This window comes from Botrytis porri (genome assembly GCF_014898465.1).
Source record: "Botrytis porri strain MUCL 3234 chromosome Unknown BPOR_002, whole genome shotgun sequence".
Classification (NCBI taxonomy): Eukaryota; Fungi; Ascomycota; class Leotiomycetes; order Helotiales; family Sclerotiniaceae; genus Botrytis; species Botrytis porri.
Genome location: NW_024066076.1, coordinates 800,868 through 822,704, shown reverse-complemented (window position 1 = coordinate 822,704; position 21,837 = coordinate 800,868). Strand labels below are relative to the sequence as shown.

General features: G+C 39.3%; 7 protein-coding genes across 7 annotated transcripts; 3 read left to right on the top strand and 4 right to left on the bottom strand.

Annotated features, from left to right (window-relative positions):
• Positions 1–305: 305 nt before the first annotated feature.
• Positions 306–924, bottom strand: EAF01_001322 (uncharacterized protein; the record flags this gene model as incomplete). Its single annotated transcript, XM_038909572.1, is given in 2 exon segments — positions 306–493; positions 513–924. The coding sequence occupies 2 exon segments, from the start codon at positions 922–924 to the stop codon at positions 306–308; spliced, it is 600 nt and encodes a 199-aa protein (XP_038774384.1).
• A 1,433-nt stretch (positions 925–2,357) lies between these two features.
• Positions 2,358–4,485, bottom strand: EAF01_001321 (uncharacterized protein; the record flags this gene model as incomplete). The annotated part of the gene is made up of 3 exons (XM_038909571.1): positions 2,358–2,519; positions 2,579–3,874; positions 3,931–4,485. The coding sequence occupies 3 exons, from the start codon at positions 4,483–4,485 to the stop codon at positions 2,358–2,360; spliced, it is 2,013 nt and encodes a 670-aa protein (XP_038774383.1).
• A 2,393-nt stretch (positions 4,486–6,878) lies between these two features.
• On the top strand, positions 6,879–8,409 carry EAF01_001320 (uncharacterized protein; the record flags this gene model as incomplete). Its single annotated transcript, XM_038909570.1, has 6 exons — positions 6,879–7,153; positions 7,207–7,349; positions 7,403–7,978; positions 8,047–8,071; positions 8,122–8,247; positions 8,334–8,409. 6 exons carry the CDS (start codon positions 6,879–6,881, stop codon positions 8,407–8,409), a joined length of 1,221 nt encoding a protein of 406 aa, XP_038774382.1.
• Positions 8,410–9,217: 808 nt separating this feature from the next.
• Positions 9,218–9,785, top strand: EAF01_001319 (uncharacterized protein; the record flags this gene model as incomplete). The annotated part of the gene is made up of 3 exons (XM_038909569.1): positions 9,218–9,271; positions 9,401–9,625; positions 9,657–9,785. 3 exons carry the CDS (start codon positions 9,218–9,220, stop codon positions 9,783–9,785), a joined length of 408 nt encoding a protein of 135 aa, XP_038774381.1.
• A 4,179-nt stretch (positions 9,786–13,964) lies between these two features.
• Positions 13,965–15,707, bottom strand: EAF01_001318 (uncharacterized protein; the record flags this gene model as incomplete). Its single annotated transcript, XM_038909568.1, has 4 exons — positions 15,452–15,707; positions 15,150–15,401; positions 14,400–15,085; positions 13,965–14,336 (listed from the first exon to the last, which is right to left on the bottom strand). The coding sequence occupies exons 2-4, from the start codon at positions 15,268–15,270 to the stop codon at positions 13,965–13,967; spliced, it is 1,179 nt and encodes a 392-aa protein (XP_038774380.1). The 5' UTR covers positions 15,271–15,401; positions 15,452–15,707.
• Positions 15,708–17,347: 1,640 nt separating this feature from the next.
• Positions 17,348–18,673, bottom strand: EAF01_001317 (uncharacterized protein; the record flags this gene model as incomplete). Its single annotated transcript, XM_038909567.1, has 3 exons — positions 17,348–17,715; positions 17,818–18,088; positions 18,539–18,673. 3 exons carry the CDS (start codon positions 18,671–18,673, stop codon positions 17,348–17,350), a joined length of 774 nt encoding a protein of 257 aa, XP_038774379.1.
• A 189-nt stretch (positions 18,674–18,862) lies between these two features.
• EAF01_001316 (uncharacterized protein) lies at positions 18,863–19,276 on the top strand (the record flags this gene model as incomplete). Its single annotated transcript, XM_038909566.1, has 1 exon — positions 18,863–19,276. The coding sequence occupies one exon, from the start codon at positions 18,863–18,865 to the stop codon at positions 19,274–19,276; it is 414 nt and encodes a 137-aa protein (XP_038774378.1).
• Positions 19,277–21,837: the final 2,561 nt, after the last annotated feature.

Genomic DNA, 21,837 nt, shown 5'->3' with positions numbered 1-21,837 from the left:
GTTCAAACGCCAATAGAGAATCCCACAATTAATGACGTCGTGTCTCAATATAACCAAGTCTTTCAGAAGCGAATGAGTTATATAGTTAATCTTCAAAGTCGAAGAATCCCAAATGGGTCGGCACTAATCGTGTCGCATTCTTCGTTTCTGTGTTTGATGAAAGACAGATTAAATGTTCCGTCATAGGAATCTCATGTTTCAGCACTTCGTTTCCTACCAGGCTCATCTTATCAAATGATGACCTTCGAAAAGGGGTCTTGTATTTCTCAGTCGTTATTGTATTCTTCCTATATACTTTGAACACGCTATCCAGGGTGCGATTTCTTCGCATCTTTTTGGTTTGGACTAATATTTCCCAGCTGTGCGGCTTTGAGTTTTTTCATTTTCTCGCGCATCTCTTTACATTCGTTTTCAAAGTCTCTCTGAAAGTACACTTTTGAAGATTCGTAACTATCCTCAATGATTCTATCTTCCTTTAGAAGATCAAGAAAGGCTAAATGATTTTTTCTGACCTATACCGTTTAGATACATCTCTCTCGTCTCCCAGAAACGCAAAATGCCCACCTGATGGCGTCCGCTCATTTTGCTCCAGATAGATTTGCCAAGATATAATAAATCGATTGATTTGAAAAGCCCATGGCGATTTTTGGAGTTGATGTGAAACATTGTTCGCAACCCTTCCTTGGGTTTGGGAAATGTCTTTCCATCGGCCATCAGTTTGTGCACTTGGCTCAGAAATACAACTCCATTGCCCTGCAATTCATCATGGCTGGTGGGAATCCAATAAATCTGTCTCATGCGAAGTCGCTCCCGGTGGTCCTCGTATTCTGCGAAATAAGTGTAAATAGGAAGCAAAAATGAATCATAGTCATCTATAGAAGTTCTTTCGGCTAAAGCGGTGCTAGGCTTGTGTGTTCGTGACATTTTTGTTGAGTCTATAGCGGCGCAGAAGAAGAAGCATGAAATTATATACAGAATTAAAATTCGAGGTAATGAATGGAGAAAATGTGATCATTATTTGATGGTCGTCATCGTATTCCTCAAGGAACCTCATAAACATTTATAAGTTTCGTCTGGACGTTGGGAGTTGGGTTTACACTGGCCTGTATAATCCAAGATGCCGGGACGGATTCGCCGAGGATTAGTTGACCCGGTGTATAAGTACACGTTGGACCGACATTTGACCTAGTACTTCGCCAGGTAGATACCTTTACAGTGTTTTTAGACTATTTTCTTGTCGTTCCATATATGAATACGTGGCTTTCGATGGATGCATATCAACGTCGAGATGCCTGAGCTATCGTGAAGAGATGCGAAAAGAAATTCGCAAGAGTTATATAATACCAATCTACGATTATATCTGACGCAAATCAACCATATTATCTACAAAAACAACCCTCAACATCCCATGCGACACAACAAATGTAGCCTCGGCGCTAAAAATCCCACCAGCTCGCTTCTCGACCGCGTAGCAATGCGCTTTAGTCTTTGGTTCCAACACAGCATTGACCACGCACATAAAGCGCTACGATAAGCGCTTCCTATTATGTGGCACTGTTACACAAATACTGTGTTGCTTCTTGTTTTTAATGATAGCTCTAGGGTTTAAGATTTTTGTTCAGGCTTTTTCTATACCCGGGGATATTGGGTCTCGGCGCCTAGTGGGTTGGAAATGGGGAGACGTCATGATGAACTTGGGTTAAGTCCGTGCAGTTGGGCTTAGTTACCTAGTTTTAGATGATAATTTATTCACTGTTCAATTCCTAGTTAATAGTTTATGCCCCTTCATAGCTCGCTTATTGTTTTGGAGGGAACTTGTTGTATATCTCCTACATGGCTGTTGGATGATTGTGCTCGGTGATACATGTTTACAATGAATATTCGATATTATATCATCTTGTATTACCTTAGAGAATCTTTCTTGGCATTGATTTGCTAGGGCACAAATTAATCCAACAATGATTGAACTTTTGTTTCTGTGCTATCAGTGAGTTGCTGCGAGTAAGGTACAGTATTTAATGATTATGTCGACCCGTTCATTACTCAAATAATATTAAGCACAAAATTATATATGAACGACAGATGAATCATTTCCAAACGACACAAAAGAACGCGGAGAAATTCCAATTTTACATTGCAAATCTACCATAAACTACACAAAACACCTGCCCAAAACGAAATTTGTTGCCTTTCTGAAAAAAACGAACTACAACAACCTTTCCCAAATTGTGACTTATATACTACTACAAGCAAACGCAGGAAGATCGATCCCCAGCGAGGGTCCAGCCATCCTGAAAGAATCAAACATGCAATCAAAGATACCAAAACCGCGCCCACAGATCCCTATCAACCCAGGTTTATAGACCGGAGTCGGTCTTAAGATAAGGAGCCTGAGATGGATACCACGCATTCCACTTATTGCAGGTATTCGTCAATGCTGGCGAGATCGGATTTACAGCGTTGATCTGGTTTTTGGTCTCCAGAAATTGTACCGCGAGACCTTCGCTCACGTGCCATGCCTGGTTTGTGTGTTAGTACGAGCATTTTTAGAAGTAGTCTATGAGAAGGAAATACTTACAATATGGCAATGCATCAACCAAGCACCAGGGTTATCAGTTTGGAATGCTAGAACCATCCATCCACCAGCAGGCAACATGGCAACGTCTCTTCTAGTTGGGTTGTCGTAATCAAGGTTTGGTGCATTGATTGTGTTATTGTAAGTTCCAACTCCCGTACCTAAAAGGAAGAAATCATGACCGTGTAGATGCATTGGATGTGGGACGTTAATAGAAACCGGGTTTCCGTTAACGTTTCCAGGTACTTCTTGAATGATCCAATAATACCATTGAGCGGCATTTGGCAATTCAATCAAATTCTCTGAAGCAGGCCAAGAATTGTTGCCGTCAAGGACGTATTGTAGAATTGGCTTCTTCCAGTCGACATCTATGGCACTGAGGTTGATTCCCCATGTTACGATTGGTCCGCTGGCATCAACGCCAATATCGATCGCGACGTTGAGTTGATCAACATTTCCACTAAGTGGACCACTGGGCACAAAGCTATCCCAGAAAGGAATGAGTCCAGTTTCGTCGGTACATCTTCCAGTATATGGAGTAGCTGAAGACGATGGAGTGGCGCTTGCTGCCCCTGAATACGTGAAGATGCTCTTGATATTTCCATTATTGTTGTTGGTACCGCACCCATTCTGAACTTCAGCTCGGAACCAATAGCTTCCAACAGTTTGATTGGCAGTAATGATAACATCATATCTTTGGCCAATACCGATGAAAATCCAGTTTGTGGTATATGGAACGATAGGTACAAAATCACTTGTGATCACGGTAAAAGCATGGTTATCCAATGAAACCATGAAATGATTATCGACCGAAGTGTTGATGAGACGGAGACGGTACTTTTTACCTGAGGTTATGGTGTTCGTGGTATATTTTCCACCAGTTGCACCGGCAGGAGCAACCATACTACCGTTGATAAGTCCATTGTCACCCGATGGCGGTCCGGCTTGAGAGTGGGCTATTCTTTCACCGAGTGCAAACACTGGAGTATAATACCAATCTGAAATAGTGTAGACTCCAAGATCAACATCGTAGTTAGAAGTTGCCGGTCCATTGATTACAATTCCACCGAGCATACCTTCCCCGTATTGAGCCGAGTAATGACTGTGATACCAGCTCGTGCCGAACTGGGTCGCTTGAAAAGTGTATGTCTTGGTATCACCAGGGGCAAGGGGACATTCTGTGATTCCTGGTACACCATCCTCGGTGCATGTGTGGTATTGACGAAGTCCGTGCCAGTGAATACCAGTACCGTTATCTGGCATGGAGTTCTTCAAGGTAACTTGGATCATATCACCCCACTAAAAGTATGTTAGCAATTTGCACACAACATAAGAGAAAATAACACGAGTCTTACGTCAGCATATAGGGTTGGCCCAGGATATTGGCCATTGACTAACATGCAATTTTGGCGGGTAACTCCATCGGGAGCGCAAGTCGTGTTGGTCACTTCCCAGTTATATTTTCTGGTGACACCAGTGTTGGGATTTTTAGTATCGAAATCAGTTGCAATACTGAAGCCATTGCCCCAACAGGCTCTGGTAAAGGGCGAGTTTGTACAAGCAGGATCAGCGACTAAACTAGAGAGAGCAGAGGTGGAACTTGAGCTTAAAGTTGTCGTGGTGCCAACAGAGGTTGACGTGCCTGAAGTAGTTGTTGAAGACTTCGAAGATGATGAGCCAACTGATGACGACTGCAAGGTTGACGAACTTGAGGACTTGGAGGTACCAGACGATGTTTTTGATGAAGTGCTAGAGGCTTTCGATGAAGTATTAGAGGCTTTTGATGAAGTGCTTGTCTTGCTGCTGGAGACCGTTTGTCGTCTCACTAGACCATCACGTTCATCGAGTTGAGATGGAAGGATTGCTCCAATGGCAGCGGAAGACAAAAGTAGAATATTCAACAACTTCATTTTGAGCAAGTTAGAGAAAGAAACTTGAGAGAATTGATCTGAAGAGAGTAATATCTGCGCATTTAAGTGAAACTTGATGTATTTATCTTGTCAGATCAACACCCAGGCATTTTTGACTAGCATTGAGATGCCTTTTCTGGATTCTCATGTCGATGCACACGAGATCGCGGTGCCGTCTCTGACACGAGGTGAGGCTCGACTGACAAGCAGGAGGAGCAGCCATCACATTTACACCACACGCGCTATCAGATAGCCTTGTAAATCAAAAATTCGTGGCTTACATGTATCTCGGGATGGAACATCCAATGACCAAAAATTACTGTGACTTCAGCTGAAAGCATTTCATGTCCAATCATCCGATTTGTTGACTAAAATCGAGATTCCTGGTCGGGATCACTTCAAAAGTGTACACCACTTTACATGATGCCAATCCTCAAGAACCAGAATGACAGGATTTAGTGCATGGCTTGATATTGGTAGAAAATAATCAGGCACGGCAGCAAGGTACATATGCTGTCAGCCCTCGGACAATACTGTAGTTGCTTTGGTGGCACGCCAAGATTCGTTCAATCTTCCACATCCGAGATTCTACGGGAAAAGATGATAACAATAGCAACAGTTGCATCTCACAAGATTATTGGCATACGTATGCTTTCCGTTCCCGAAGATATCCACAGGAAGACTTTCAATATCACGATCTTTTGCCGAGGCCGAATATCTTCACGTATGCGAGGCTGAATTTTTCAGGTGTGATCCTTTTTCATGGGTTAGAATGACTAGCTAGCTTGGCTTTGACCATGTTGATCTTTGGCGGTTTGATGGGCCTAGGATTTCTTCTATGCCGTAGAACTTGTGATGGATGGTTAATGGAAGATGTTGCGAGTGCAAATATCGTAAAACCACCAGTACTTATTATTAGGTGGCTTGCTGACTCAGAACACCAGTGGGTGCATGGATTTACGGAACACTTTCCAACTTTCGAAATTTTTAACAAATTTAATCTTTGATTGTTTGATATGAGACTTCACAATTTGATTGTTTCAAGTCTAATGAACAATTGTAACAATTTTTGTAGTGTCCCGTCAGTCCGTACACCCACTAGTGGACTTGCAGAAACCCCTTGGAAAAATTGGGTAATCAGTCTAGTTTACAGGTATATTATTAGTGTATATTTAGCGTCTGGGCACCTGTATTAGAGCTTCAATTGGGCCTAAGTTATCCGTTATACACGAACTTTTAACGCCAAATCACATTCAATCATCTTCCGAAAGCATTCGACGGGAAATAAACATACGAAACGATACTAAATCACCTGAATCACCAAAAAGAGTCAAAATACTCGACTAAATCCTTGATTTGGTAATAAAAGTTGACAAAACAATATTATGCAGCTGCTTTTGATCATCTGCAGCCTATCCTTGGCTTAAAATTAGTGAGCCACAGTAGCGGCTCGGTTATTTATTGGCCTAGTCTTCAGGCTTCTGTCGCACGTGTTTACCCTGCATCAGGGCTTCTTTTATTTAATTTACAGGGGTCGCCCGAACCTTGGGGTTTTCTTGCCCTTTGCGGCTTAGTATTAAGAACAATCTTCACTGAGCGGCACTTATTTTTGTAGCACGCTGAATATCGCAAGGACTGCTATATTATGATATGCTCGTTTCGGAGTTGAAAATGCCATTTAAAGCCTTGTTGATATTAGAATGACCAAGATACTCAATACACTTACCCTAGTACCGATACCGAGAATAGGGCAGCTGCAAAGATGAAGATTGTGGCGTTTATCTGCGTCAGATTAGAGGTAGTCAGAGGTAGTCAGAGGTAGTCAGAGGTAGTCAGAGGTAGTTGGAGATACCTAGTCATCTCACAATACTATACAGTAGCTTCGAAGTGGCGCACAAGTCACTGTCAGCACATACATCATACTTCGTATTGATCCTTCCTCTCATTGCACTCTTCAGGCTCTCTCCACATTAATCACTCCACTTCATTTCATCTGACAAGAAGAATTCAAGCAATGAAGCCAATGACGATCCTTCTTCGAAATCGACTTGTTGAGTTTGTTGTGCGGCACAGCAAGGCTTGTATCTTGATCTCTAGTGTAATGAAGAAGCTGGAGACGTTCCGTTTCTATTGTTTTATGGATATTTCATTCTGTCAGATGGAGCCCGTCAGTACTCTGGACGATGTTGGAGAATCCTGTGTCGTATTGTGCGTGTCTACGATTTTGCAGCTGCGGTATGCTTCTTTTTTTGGATGGGCTCGGCGAGGAGCGGAACAGCTCAGATCCAGTCGATCCAGCTCATAAAATTTTTCCAGATATCAAAGTTGCTATATGATCCCGCGAACCCAATTGTAACTTACATTCATCATTCACCATCATTTGGCTTTTCATCATGTTTTCTCCAATCGTTCATCTCTCTTACACGTTCGTTGTATTAACTGCTATCTTTACTTATGTCAAGGCAGACTGTGCATCATATGGTATCGACTTCCAGAATGGAGGTAACTACTTCATCAATAGCGCAGATAATTCCAGCTTCACTGCCGTCACTCAATTCACCGGATGCACTGGGGAGGCTGAGGTGATTCTTGTTGCACCTAATGATGATTCATGGGAGTGCAGTGACATTGAAACTCAACCTGACAGTACCAACATGCTTTCGACATGGTAGTTATCCTTCTCAAAGACTTTGAGTTGACACTTTGACTAATTTTCGTCAGTCCTATCTCCAAAAATCAGATGTACAGTGGAACTTGGACCATTGTTATTTTGGCCAACAATGGAGCTGGAGCCTCTTTCGCCGCCCAGAGAACGTTTGAACTCACCGTTGGAATTCAAGCCACAGTAACATATATTCCAACCGGTAAGTTGTTCCAAGTGATGTAATGAAAGTTCTGGGAATTTGACATTCGTTAGTGAATATCACGAATGTTGTGACGCCGTCAACAACTCTAGCAACTACTATTACTGACACCGATTCAACCACGCTTCCTGCTATTACAATTACGACAGCTTCAGCCACTGCCAAGAATACAGTTACAATTACCCCCAAGAAGGTCACAACTACGAAGACTACCACCTCCACACGGACTATCACTTCGAGAAAATACACCTTCCCCATCGTTACAGTTACGAAAACAGCCTCATGCAGACTTCCCACTAACCCTCCCATGCAGGATGTATACCCCAATCAACACTTCCTTCTCTTGGCTCAAAGTGTCACATCCAATTCTTCCGTTAAACGTACTGCCATGCCAGCACCCGCAGCTGCAGTCATTACCCCGGCTCCCAGGGCTAATCCTGAAAGCCGAGATGCTCCTGTTGATATTGCTCATGTTCTTGGACGTCGCGCTATTGGTCGCGTCATCGCAAAGAAGCTTAAGAAGCGTGCTCCAGACTTTCCAACTGTGACAGTCACCGACACAATAATATCTGATTGGATCACATCCACTGTTACCAGCACTGCTGCTACTTCAACTTTCTTTAGCACAGGTGAGATTCTACTTTTTGAATTTTGTTTGATGGATGCTAGTATTTACTAACACACCTTACTCATTTAGCCACTACAACTACATTAACCACCATGTAAGAATCGATTACCCTTCCAAATTATCTAATATCTAACAAAACCATAGTACTCCTGCACCAGTTACTATTCGCAGCGGAGTAACTACTGCAACTGTGACAGCGCCTACGCCTACATCGACAAAGACTATCCAAACTTTCACCATTACCACAGTTACATCGACAATCACGCACAAGTATGCAAATTCTTCCTTCTGTGAAATTCGATGCAGGAGAGTAATCTCATACTTTATTCCAATCCCGCTAACATCACTTTCTCTAGGATCACTATCACAAAGACGACGACGCCAGCTTCGGTCATCGCAACCTGCACTTCGAAGGGCGGTTCAATTGTTTGATCATCTTAGAGATTTTCTTTACATTTGTCCCTTCACATTTCTCTGTTTGCTTTCTTCTTGAATTTCTTCTGGAGTTCAAATCCGAAGTAATTGGGGCGCGGCGCGATTTTTTTCGAGACCTATTATCTATCTAAAGATGGAATTGTGTTGAGTCACACCACAATACGAGCCGGGCGATGTTACATTTCTTTCATCTGTTTACCTGGAGTTATTTTTATATATTCGTGCAATTGAATCAAATATTGAAATGATCTCGTGTTCGCCGCCTGCAATGTAGTATTCGGCCAATTGACCCGTATATGCTTGATAAATCTGCATGCATTATCATGCACAGCATTTACCCCCGGATTGTGGCGAATACCCCGGACGCAATATAATCTGGCAGTGCATGTCTAGTCTTCCCAAGATTTCCTCTATAAGAGAATTTGATAAATTAATACTCAACCTCCACGCATTTTTTTGCAGCTTTAGTGCTACATCACGTATATTCTTTTTATATATTTCGGCATAAGAAGATAGGAGTCAGCTTTGATCGCTCGTCTGGATTCTTTTAGTTGTAAGCATGCATTCATCGGGTTTCTAACGTTCAAAAACTGAGAGGTCGATTCTAGGATAATCACGAATTTCATTTTTGATTGACAATTGATTCTTTGAAGTCTTGCTATGTTTAAGCAAATATAGTTTTTTTTGACTACATACAGTAATGCTGCCACGTTGAAAGCATAAATCAATTCCGTGTCATAATTCTGTCCTTAATGTATCAAACCCAAGCTCAAGAATAGCATGCTGCATCGAAAGACTATCGACAATGAGGTTGCAAAAAGCAGCGCCATTCTATGAGTACAATATGACCAGAGCTATTGTACGTACTGATAGCCGTGGAATTCTTCTTCAACAGATTCTAGAATAAGCAGAAAATACCTTCAAACTATCCCAGAAAATATAGCAGTACGATGTATCGTGTTATCCCATATAGCATACCAACATATAGGAATTCAGTCTCAGGAACAAACAGCCATCGAGTCCCCAAATAGAAACATTCACCACCACTAATCATTCGCTCGATCGTGTCAATCGTAGAAACTGCAAGCCTAAGATCCACGCCCTTGGTTCCAGCTTGGCGCTTCTGCAAGCCTCCATCCTCCCGCTGAGGCTTTCGGGCTTCGCTACTCTGACTGATGGGAACAAATCTGTCAATCCGTACCCCAATTTGTCTGTTAATGCAGTTTATCTGACTCTTCCTTTAGCTCTCACTGAATCAAAGTTTCTATTCAGCTGCCAAACAAGATATCAATCAAGGCATGAAATATCTCACTACCAAGGACCCTTCATCTAAACAATCTTCAGATAAACTTCGCACGTCACACAAGAAATAAGATCGGAGTTTCCAAGTCTTGGATATCAAGAGAGTATGCCTTGTGCCTGAGCTGATATCATGCAATGTATCCCGCGATTCCATGTTTCATCTTGACTCACTCCACCACCAGCTCGTGATAATATTCCGTTGTATTCGGAACAATGTTCGGAACGATATTGATGTCAATAAATCTACGGTAAGCTGCTGAGATGAGATGGCTGTGTAAAGCCAATATACGCCTCTTGTGAACGCTGAATACTGTCAGTCTGATTTTCTTTGCGCGATGATTCGATTGGTAGGTAGGTAGATAGTACAAGGGTAGTCTTATACGAAGTGAGCAAGGCTGATGTCTTTGAGGAACAGTAAGAAAGAGTACATTAGAAGTACATATAGCAAATCGAATGAAGTTGCGGGGGTAAGCTTGTGTTGATTATGGTGAGAAAAACCTTAGGGCTACACGTGTCACGATGTAAGATCTTACATGAGTATCAATCAGCATCAGCATTAGCATCAGTGTCGGAAAATTTTTATCCCACTTACCGATTTTGAGACGTGCAATATTGTGAGACATCATGATACGATACGATAGATGCTCAAGTAAGGGTCCAGATTTCCCCAGTCGTTCGAGTTTCTCTCGAGTTTTTTCAACGGTTGTTTACATACCTGTGAAACAACAACTACAGGCGAGACATTTCAACGAGGTTGTAACCTTACGTAATGAAAGCTGCCTGCATTTGTAAGAATTGAGGCCCCGGCTTATCGTACATTATTCTTTTTCGTAATAAAATCCCTGTAAAAATATTATTTTCCTATATAAATTGATTATTTTTATAATTCTTTAATTATTTGAAGAATTAATTTGAAAATTGTAAGTATTAAAAATTATTAGATAAAGAATCTTTAATCTAAATAGTATCTTGAAATTATAAAGATTAATAAAATTACAGGTTTTCAAAATTGAAATTTTTCAAAATTTATAATATATAATACTTTTTATATATAAAAGAATCACTTTTTTAAGTTTTTTTTAATAATTTCAACTTTGAGAATCTATAACTTTATCAAAGAAATAATTAAAAATACTTCATTCATTTTTCTAAATTGTTTTAATAATTTTCAATTATGTTTATTATTTTTATAAATTTATTTCGAAGATTAATTGAATTAATATATAGTTCAAAAGTTAAAGAAATAAGGGTTTTTGATATATTTTCGCTTAATATATAATAAGCTGGGGCCTAAACTCTTATAATCGTATCGTATAAGTATATAATTCAACGCAACATAAATATTTTTGAGTTAGAAATCTATTGTATCCCCTGTAGTAGTAGAATCAGTACTTGACAAAGTAAACTCTTTATCATTATAATAAATTCTTTAATTCTTTAATTATATATTGAATAAATCGTTTTTAAAATATTAATATAATTAATCTAAATCTTTATAGTTTATAAAGCTTATTTTGATCAATAGAATCTTAATAAATTTCTTAAATTTTGAAAGTTAATTCTAATTTTTAATCTAAAATAATCAATTTCAGATAAAAAAGTTTATTTATATTAAAATCAAACTATTTATCTAATATATTCTATATTATATAATATAATGGTAAAGCTTTTAATTGAAGAATAAAAAAGGTGAAATGTTACAATTAATAAACAAACCTCCCATTAAACTTTCAATTAATACCTTTCATTTATTCTAACCCTGTTACGACGGCATCCAATATACCGCGTCACATGGTCAGGAAGTCACGTGATGGACCTAGAGGATCTAGGGGATCGAAGAATAAACATCTAGATCCATAGGATCCAGAGGATCCAGACAAGACAGAACTGTAGGTTCTGCAGAGCAGGAAGGTCTATATAAGAGAACAGATTTCATTACAATGTAGAGCTTCGTGCTCAAGAACAATCATTAGTTTCATTACTATAGTTACGAGAATTGCAACCAGTTACAACCTTATTGAATTCCTACTTGAAGTCTAGTCTAAACCACCTCGAGAGATCTCTAGACACTTCCACGTGACCCTAGAGGCAGCTCCCGTAACAAACCCCTACACTCACTCCCCTTCTCCTCATTCTTAACTCTCATTCATCTCTATAATTTCCTTCTAATCTCTATATATACACTCTTCCATCCATCTTTCCTACAACTCTAATATTCAAAGATCTTAGAATCTTAAAAGCCCTTATTTTTTTTTCTATTAAAATTTAATAATAAACAAATTATATTTCATGTTAATAATATTCATTATTAATAAAATCAATATTTTATTGATAACAAAAAAGAGATTAATATCGTTATATATATAATAGAAATTTGTATGGAAATTTATACTGAATTTCTCTTTGTTTGTAATATTAACTTTGCCACCACAGGGATCACCAAACTCACTATAAAGTCTAGATGTAAATAATTAATGTACTTTCTTATGTCAAATTCAGACACAACATTACTGGACCAGTACCGTAGATAAGCTATCCTGCCCACCACAACCCTACTATCGGAGAAAGAACTAGAGGTCAAAAATCTCCTATTTAGGATACTTGGCTTTTGGTGTATCAATAATTTGTCTTACCTGTGCTGTATATGTATGCATGTATGTGCAAGGTGTACGCAATCTCCTCAAAGCTAATTGCGAACCAAGCCACTGGTATTGTGTAATGCATGTCGTGAGAGTACACGACAATACATGATATCGTTAAATTCCAGGTCCAAGAAATTGATAGATTATGTAATGCATCTAACCGATTTCCCTACTATGTGCACGACCCTACTATATGCACGCTTTTTTATATCAAAATAAAAATCAATTTAAAATTTAAAAATCATTATAATAATATAAAATTCAATTCTATAATTAATTAATATTATTAATTTAGATTTATAAGGATTTCAAATTATTAAATTGAGAATTGATTGAATAATTTAATAAAGAGAATATAGAATTTTGATATATAATTTCTTAATAAATAATATATTATAATCTATTTTTAGAATTGTAATAGATTTTTATAGATTTTTTGATATCAATAATATTATGAAAAAATTAAAAAAATTAAAAAAGTAAAAAGAATTAAATTTAATATGGATTATTAGATTTTTTGAATGATTTATAATTATTTTGAGAAAGTTGAAAATATATTTTAAAATGAATTTAAGTCTTATATCTAATATTAAAGATTTGAAAATTATATTTTTGGAAAAGGAATTATGTTAGATATTAAAATATATAAATTTTTAATTTATTAAGAGAAATTATTTAAAAAAATCTTTTATTTTTAAAATTTTATTTTTAAAATTATTTAAATTTTAATTTTATTATATATAATGAGAATTTAATTATATAAATTTCATTTTAAAATAAAATTCTTTAGAAATAAGTTTTTTGTAATTCGAAATATTATTAATTTATTTTTTAAAACAATTTTTTCAAATAAAAGTTGATTTAATGTTAATTAATAATCAAATTTTCAAAATTTAAAATTTTTATTAAATTAAGATTAATTAATATAGTTTTATTCTTTAATAATTAATTAAAATCTTTATAAAAAAAATGTTTAAAATTAAAATTTCTTAAAGAAACTAATAAATATTTATATTATATTTATTATTAAATTAAATCAAATTATTAATTATATTTATAAATCTCTATTTAGATATAATATTAATGAATTATAGATTTTAATATATTTGTATTTTTTTTAAAGATTATTAATATTATATAACTTAAAAATGAAATAAAATATTATAAATTTATTATTTTACTAATAATTAATCTTTAAAATATTTTTTACAAAAAATATTAGAATTTAATATCAATATAATTTCAAATTTTCGATAAAAGCTTTAGTTTTTTTTTCAAATATTTTATATTATAATATATATAGTTTTATAATTTCATTAAATAAAACTCATATTTTTAATTATATTATAAAATATATTAATAAATAAATATTTTTTTTTATAAAAATTTGATATCTTATTTATTATTATTATTACTATAATTTTTAAGATTTTTAAATTTTTTATTTCAAAATATTAAATTGATTTATTCCAATTATTTCAAATTTGAATTTCAAATTATAATATAGCTTTTTTAATTTTTAATTCAATTTAATTCAATATTTTATATAAATAATAAAAATGTGTATATAGTAGGGTCGTGCATATAGTAGGGAAATCGGTTACCTCCCTAGAACCCTCCCAAATTGTATTTGAAAACAGCACGCCGCTTGTCAAGTTCTCCCCCATTCACACTTCCCAACCCATTAACATTGAACACAGCAATCTTATTAATACCTGCATTGACATCCAGCTTCTTCCATCCTGGACCTGCTTGAGGATTTTTGGCGAAATTGGCCCATGATTTTTGGATCAAGGCACTTAGGCTTATTTCGGCTGCTGTAGAGTTTGCTGGTAAGTTACCGAAGACGAGGGGAATTTCTGAAGAATGATAAGCGCCGAGACCCGGAAATGGTTGAATGTTGGCAAAGGTTGCATTGTAGTAGTAACGGAAGGTAGGGTAACCTGCGGCAGAACTTGAGTTCGCGACAATAGCACTTGGCTATGGGGTAGAGAGTTAGTTAGAGGTCTGTGGAGAGGAAGCGTGTAATTGAGCTAAACGTACACATTGGAATATTATATCGGTATAGATTTGTTCGACAACAGCGGCTGGTGTGTTCAATCCATCTTGACCGACAGGATACGTAGCAAAAACTTCAGCCTGTAGTGTGGCATTACCCGGAAACAATGCTTGTAAAGCAGCTGTAATATTGCTTTGTCCATAAACGAAAGCGGAACCCTCCTGAGAATTTGAGCCGATAAGTACCGGTACATTTGCAATTTGGCGATTCGCTCTTTTGAGTTGTGGGTTTGAAATGCGAGTCAAGTTATCCACGATTGGCTGGAACGATAGTCCCGCATGCTCAATGTAAGATTTAATGGTGAGTGCGTCGGCAGCTTGTAGGCAAGCAAGCGCGCCACCTGTTTCGGAACAGCCAAGACTAGCAGCGAGGGCATTCCAAGAAAGAGTGCCAGAGACAGTGCCAAGTCCTGGTTTAGCCGTTAGGGTCCGAACACTGTCTTGCCCAGATTGCATAATTGCTGCGCGAAATGGTGGAGAAATTGGATAACTGGTGATTAGAGCATCCACAGAGAGTGCACCAGCGGACTCGCCGAATATCGTTACTTTGAGAGGATCTCCACCAAATGCTAAGATATTGGCCCTGATCCAAGCTAGTGCTAGTCGTTGATCAAGAAGTCCTAAGTTTTGTCCTATGTTGGGCAATTCCGGAGAATTTGGAAAACCAAATACTGTGGCTGATTAGCTATTGCTAGATTACATTGTCAACTCCAAGAAACACGAGAGCATATTTACCATTAGTTCGGTAGTTGAAAGTTACAACAATTAAATTTTGCTTTCCAGCTATATTGCTACCATCATAGTATGGAGATGACGCTGAGCCAAACTGCAAAGCACCACCATAAATCCATACCATCACGGGAAGTAACGAAGCAGGAGTACCTGCAGATGGAGCATATACATTGAGATATAGGCAATCTTCACTTTCTGATGCAGGTGGTGGGTTATTGAAGAGAGCCAGAGCGAAGGCACGAGCAGCATCTGGATCTGTATACAGTCAGGAAAGTTTGTGTGAAAGATACAATGATATCACGTACAGTTGAATTGCTAGATACATGCTAGCTGAAGCTGTGTTGCGTTGTATGAGTTGCCTGCAAATGAGCCTGGGATAACGGGCGGGCTAAAGCGTTGAGGGGGTCTTGCAAAAGGTATACCGAGGAATCTGGCAACAGGAAAAGTGACTCCTGGAACGGGGGAGAAATTGCCATTGACGATGCCTTGAGGAACAATGGCGATTGGATTGAGAGCCCCAACGAAGCCGACTAGAGCCAGAAGTAAGCCGGTCGTAATCATGATTGAATTCTTGCTTCAATTCTTCGGGGCGCCTTGGAAGAATGAGTTGAAAATATGAAGCTGCCGATAATCTGATAATTTGGAATCGAACACTGTAACTTTATACTTTTCTTTCAACATGTCGACAGTGGCATTTACGGCTGTTAGCACAATTTCGCGATCGTTAACATTTCATTCGCATCACTTGCAATTATTTGCAATTCCTCGGGACATGCTCCACGTCGGGATTATTGAGGTGATGTTGGAGGAATCACCAATCGCAACTGTTGCATCAAGTTGAACTCCGAGGTATATTGTTATGTGGGGGCACTAACTACTTTAAGTGAAAGGAAGTCATGGCAATAGCGTGGAACCGGGAAGAAATTTGTCTGTCAATACGATTTCACCCTGTTTAATCGTTTTCTAGAACTTCGTGGTGGTGGCGGACATTTTGTTGGGATCTCATCCAACTCTGGAAACTACCGAGGTGTTTAGATATTTTAAGTTCATTGATCAAGTGGAGTGAGAATAGATGAACAAATGGATGCTGGTTCTCTGTCTCTGGCCTTATAACAAGGAAGCAAGTAAATTTCATCTCACGTTTCTTCAGACATGAATTCAGAGCGTGGTCCTCAGGGATGGTGATATGCTTTGAAATCCACAAACCCTCGCTCTTGAGAGATACGTTTGGCTAAGATCGGAAGTAGGATTGCGGTAACATAAATGCTGGGATTAACTACAAGGATAAAATCTACAGCGGATGAACTGCGTCGGCATTATGTCTTATTGGAGAAATGTTTCCATCTGGGGTAGGATGACCATTGAGAATGGGGCAGGAATCGCTTCAAAGAGCCAAATTGATTGCCGAGCTGCCGCTTTCAAAAAGGAGGGGCTTTGACAGAGGGATCCAAAAGATCACCCTGCTCAAATTTCTTTCAAGCACCGAATGCATAGCTGCCAAGCATGGTATACACTTTCAATGGATCGTTCTCGCTTCTTTTCTCGAGAATTTGAGCAACAAGTTCCGCATTTCGATTGCCAAAATGACTGCCGATATGATGCAATTTTTCGGTGGCTCATGCAAATATATTGCAGTCACAATCTCCGACAAATTTAGCTAAGTAAAGTGGAAATATAAGTGTATAGCAGGCCAATCTGTGCGAAGGTGTATATGAAGTGCAAGAATTATGCGATGTAACATCTGGGTGCAGTAATTCTATTTGTCCCAACGACTTGACAGCTCCCACGCGGTCGAGATATTGTGGAACAGAAGCATATATGTTGGATGCAATCTCATTTACTTTAGTAAGATACTGCGAACGGTCCGTCTCAGTGGTGGCGTTTGGCACGAGAAAGTTCACCACCAAAACCTGAGCCACTCTTACAACATTCCACGTTTGGGTTAAATGTCTATCGGGGTATGAATATTAGACGTTTCCATAGGCCATTCTAGAGGGTACAGTCTTGAATGATTGTTTGATTCTTACATCGCAGTCAGAGAATTTCTTGAGGATGGAGTCCAATTCTCTTGCCTCTCGAAGAGAGCTTTCCCTGGCGCGTTTCCCATTTTGAATATCGCTTTGTAATTTAACATACTGTGCCAATATTTTCGACAATTGCCATTTGGGATTCTTTAGAACATCGATGGACGGGCTTTTCTCCTAATATTCTCGGAGGCGAAAGAAGCCACTCGGGAGAGCAGTACCTGCTGCGAGAGAGGTAATGAGCAAATTTGTGCTCAGTCGTGTGAAAGCACGCATCGCATTACTTGATGTAGTAAATTGATCTCCATATACTTGGAATATAGCCAGAGCTTCTCGTAAGTGGTTACTCCACCCTCGATTTCCAGGAGGTTGAGTAGTTGAGAGCTTTTCGAACAGATCCAAAAGTAGAGTTGTGAAGAGTGTCGTCATCTCCTTTGATGTTTCAGGTGATTCTAGAACTTTATTCATGACGCCAAGAGCTCTTGTATATCTTTCCAAAGCAGTTAAACGCGCTTTTTGCGAGCCGAACTGGTGTGAAAGGTATACTAAAATGGCAGCATCTCATGTCAATTGCAAATATGCCGGTGCTTTTTCTGATTGATGGTATGATTTCAGAAAGTCCCAAGCCCCTGATCCGTTGATTTGACCTGCAAGAATATAATGGTCGAAAAATAACTCTTTCGCCTGAACATCGAGTGCTACCGGAAGATAACGTGGTTCGGTATTGGCAGCTCTCAATTCCAGCAGTAGCGATTCTCCTCTATCACTGCTTCCATTGGCGCGCCGACGCACAGCCGCCGCTTTCCGATGTAGGCTGTCAGTTTCATCTCTGATGCGCAGCTTTTCGGTGTCCCGATATCCAGTGCGAATCACCCTAGCTCTGATGCAGGAGCCACAAGTCACGGGTGCGAGGTCGCACTGCAACGAATGTCAATCGTGATGTATTGAGAAAAATCGCGCCTAGAAATATCTTGAGTCTCCGAGCTACATCTTTCACAAGCCTTAGATGGCTTTCCATGCAAGGATATAATGATGATTCCACACCGAGAAGCAAACAAAACTCGGAAATTGGTATTGCCACTATGGATAATTCGACGGGTGTGATTCTACCAAATTAAACGAAAAGATCGTAAATAATTACCCAAACTTAGACAAACTGACTGGTTGGCTGGTTGGCTGGTTGGCTGGACTTGAACTTGGACTTAATAAATTTTTACTCTTTACGAGTATAAGGAGAATTTCTAATCTTCTTCGAGTTCAACAAGTCAGCAGATGGAGAATTTCGAAAGGAGCGTTACTAGTGCCACTCTTGAGACTGATCCGCAAGCATTCCAAGCTTTACCTAGGTATTCTGAGATACATTTCGACGCTAGCCTTTCGGCCAATGAAATTATTGAAGTCATTGGCTATGAACTTCATCTCCCATCCATCACTTTGTCTGGAGACGGAGAGCGGTACAAACATCATGCCTTCAAACCCAGGGGGAGCTCTTAAAGTACTCATGTTTGATCCAGTTCAAAATCCGATCCATGGAATCGGAGGACTTAAGATAATTGACTCCTCGGTGTAAAGCCTATAAAGTTTTTGTGGATGTCCATTATCACTTCTCAATATCTCAACCTGCCTATCGTAACATTTCATTCATCATTAACATATCCTTTCAGACCATTAAAGCTATATCAACCTCTCAGAATGTCATTCGCGTATAAGCACGTTCTCCTCATCGGAGCTACATCTGGAATTGGTCTTGCCATGGCTGAAAGTCTTGTTCAAGAATGGAATATCACCGTCGTCAGTCGTCGCAAGGATCGGCTCGATGAATTTGTAGCCAAGCATAGCGATATAGCAGAATCCATCTGTTTCGATATCGGTGACACTGAGAGAGCCTCTCAATTTGCAGCTGACGTATTCGAAATATCTCCTGGTATCGATTGCATCTTCCTCAACGCAGGATATCAACGCAAACATGATTTTTCTAAGCCTGGAAGTGTCGATATCGAAGGATTCAATTATGAGATGCACGTGAATTTTACCAGCTTCGTGGTAATGACTCATGTTTATCTTCCGTATCCTTTAGAGAAAAAGCAGAAGACAAGCTTCATTTAGTTCGTTACCCTGTAACAACTTCTATGTCGCTCTCAATTTGGAAAATGACCATCAGCTTACGAGATAAAAGTACAACTACAAACCCGAGCTTGGTACCAGCCGCAACTTTAGCAGGTTACTCTGCTTCCAAGGCAGCTCTCAGTGCATTCATTCTGTGCTTGAGAGATGACCTTCGGGATACGTCAGTAAAGGTCATCGAGTTATCCCCCCCCCATGGTTCAAGGTAAGTTTCATGATCACCTTCCTATCCTATCTCCATCATCTTGCCTCCATTGTGCCATCTCCTACTCCGGCCCTCTCATCTCATTCCCGCCCGTTGGTTCCTTGTTGCCCATCCCATCCCATCCGAACAAACACTCACGACAGCTGAGCTCCAACGACTATGTGGGACCCCACGGTCGTAAACTAGGTATACCCACCGACGAATTTACAGCTAAAGCATACACCGGTTTATGTAGTGGTAAAGACATGATTTTCATCGGAGATCTAGCTTCTGCTGGTAACATCTCGGATATTGCTACGAAGAGACGGGAGTTGTTCGAGAAATTGGCGAAGTTGATTAGAAGTCGTTGAGCTTTGATCTCTGGATAATGAAGAAGGAAGAACGATGCGTCACGATCCAGTGACTGGCGTGTGGCTTATGGGTATACGGTTAACGGCTGGAACTCGGATTCAGAATGAGAAGGTAGATCTAAGCATTCGACATTAGCTTTTATTTGAAATATGATATTGTCTTCGTAATAATGTTTTGATAAACTTCGGTGCCGAGGAAGTCTTACCGATTGGTCGGTGCGTAGACATAGGATTCCCACATCAAACGAGGATCATTATGTTTGAAATAGAAACACAAATGATTTCTCATCAAGAGCATATAATAATGAACGAGGTCAAAGATTAAATTTGAACTATAGATTCTTTCCACGCATCGAACTATATCTCCCCAGATTAGTCTTCCATCGGCTGTATTTACTCTCCATTCACATTTCGAAGTTTCCCCGACCCGGTGGAAGTTCCTATCTCCCAGACTCGCACCATCAGCGACTAGTATCCAACTCACTCGACTTCTAGTAAGTTTTTGACATCGGGCATATAATTCTCAACCGTAGAGTCCACGGAAGAGTCGATGCATTCAAGTTTAGTTGCTATCGTGCCCGGGAACTAAGTGCTGTAGGAGTTATCTAGTACAGTCAATTATCATACAAGGAATGAGTAAGGGTGTATTAACACAAGGCAAAGTAATCGGCCATTTGAATTTCGATAAAGAAGTGAGAATAGGTTTTGCCAAAATGGCTTGTGATTGTGTTTCCAGTAGCTGCTTTGAGGGAATATCGGAATAGATAGCCCGAGATAATCTTCAGGGAGGTGGAGAGGTGAGGGATGTTGAGGAAGAAAAGAGTGCCTTTGAGCTTGATGGAAGAACTTATTCTAGTACTGAGCTTGGCGAAATAATATGAAGTCATGGAGACAAGGGATGCGGACTAGTGAGGAACATGCACAATTAATGCATCAGTGAATATACCCTCATTTATCGATGCAATGTCAGTGAATTTGAAGATATGCGGGCTATCGTAGGCGATGCAATTTGCAATACAGAAATACTAATGCAAAGGCATGGTGATGTTGTATTCGGGGTTAAGGTTGAGTGTGGTGACTTGCCGCAATCTTGCGGGTGCGGCAGAAGAAACATAGGAAAGTGGAAAGATCTTGGTGAAAACATGAAGAGATTTTGAGTTGAATGCCATTATCTTGTATAAACCTACATTTTCTGAGTTTCCCCGGCCATTGATACTGTAAGAAGGATCTTGAATCAACAATCACCTCGTCGATGGGCTTTTTGATATACCCATTGCTGAAAGAGCAAAGACAAAGAGTACGAAAGAGTTCAATCCCAAGACCTGAATATTCACTTGTTCGAGCAATGCTAATAGACTCGATATCAAAATAAAGAATGTATCATAAGCAATAACTTGGCTTATAGAGGGCGCAACGTAGTGTGTAGGAATTTTCCCGTTGTGTGTGCTTGACCAGTAATCACACAAGGTAGGCAAAAGAACTCAGGGCAAAGCAGCTTCTCGAGTTCTTTTTCGACATCAAATCTTGTGATCAAGCTGCCATGGGTACTTCCTAACACAGTGATATTCACAAGAGCTACAATTCCATTTGTAAGATAAGACCGACTGTCTCACCCACAGGGAGGCAAGCGACCAATGGATTGAAAGCCAATTGAAAAAGTAATAGTATCCAAAGCGGTCAGATATTGTTGAGTCCCTTCTCACCATCATAGATCTTCGCCCAGTGGTGAGCGATCATATACGGTACGCTGTTGTCTTGAACCTTACTGTAGACAACCAAACTCAAGATTGATTGCAGGGAGTTGGTGCTGTAGCCTCGTATGGTCCGTGCACTGGCTTAACTTAACCTTCGATATATGACAGCCTTGCTCCTGTTCGCGCCTTCTACATTCACGACGCGTTCTCTAGAAAGTATTCAAAGGATGAAGGAGAGGCATTTATTGTAAAAATCTAAGATATATAAAGGTAGAGTGCGACGAAGAGACTTGG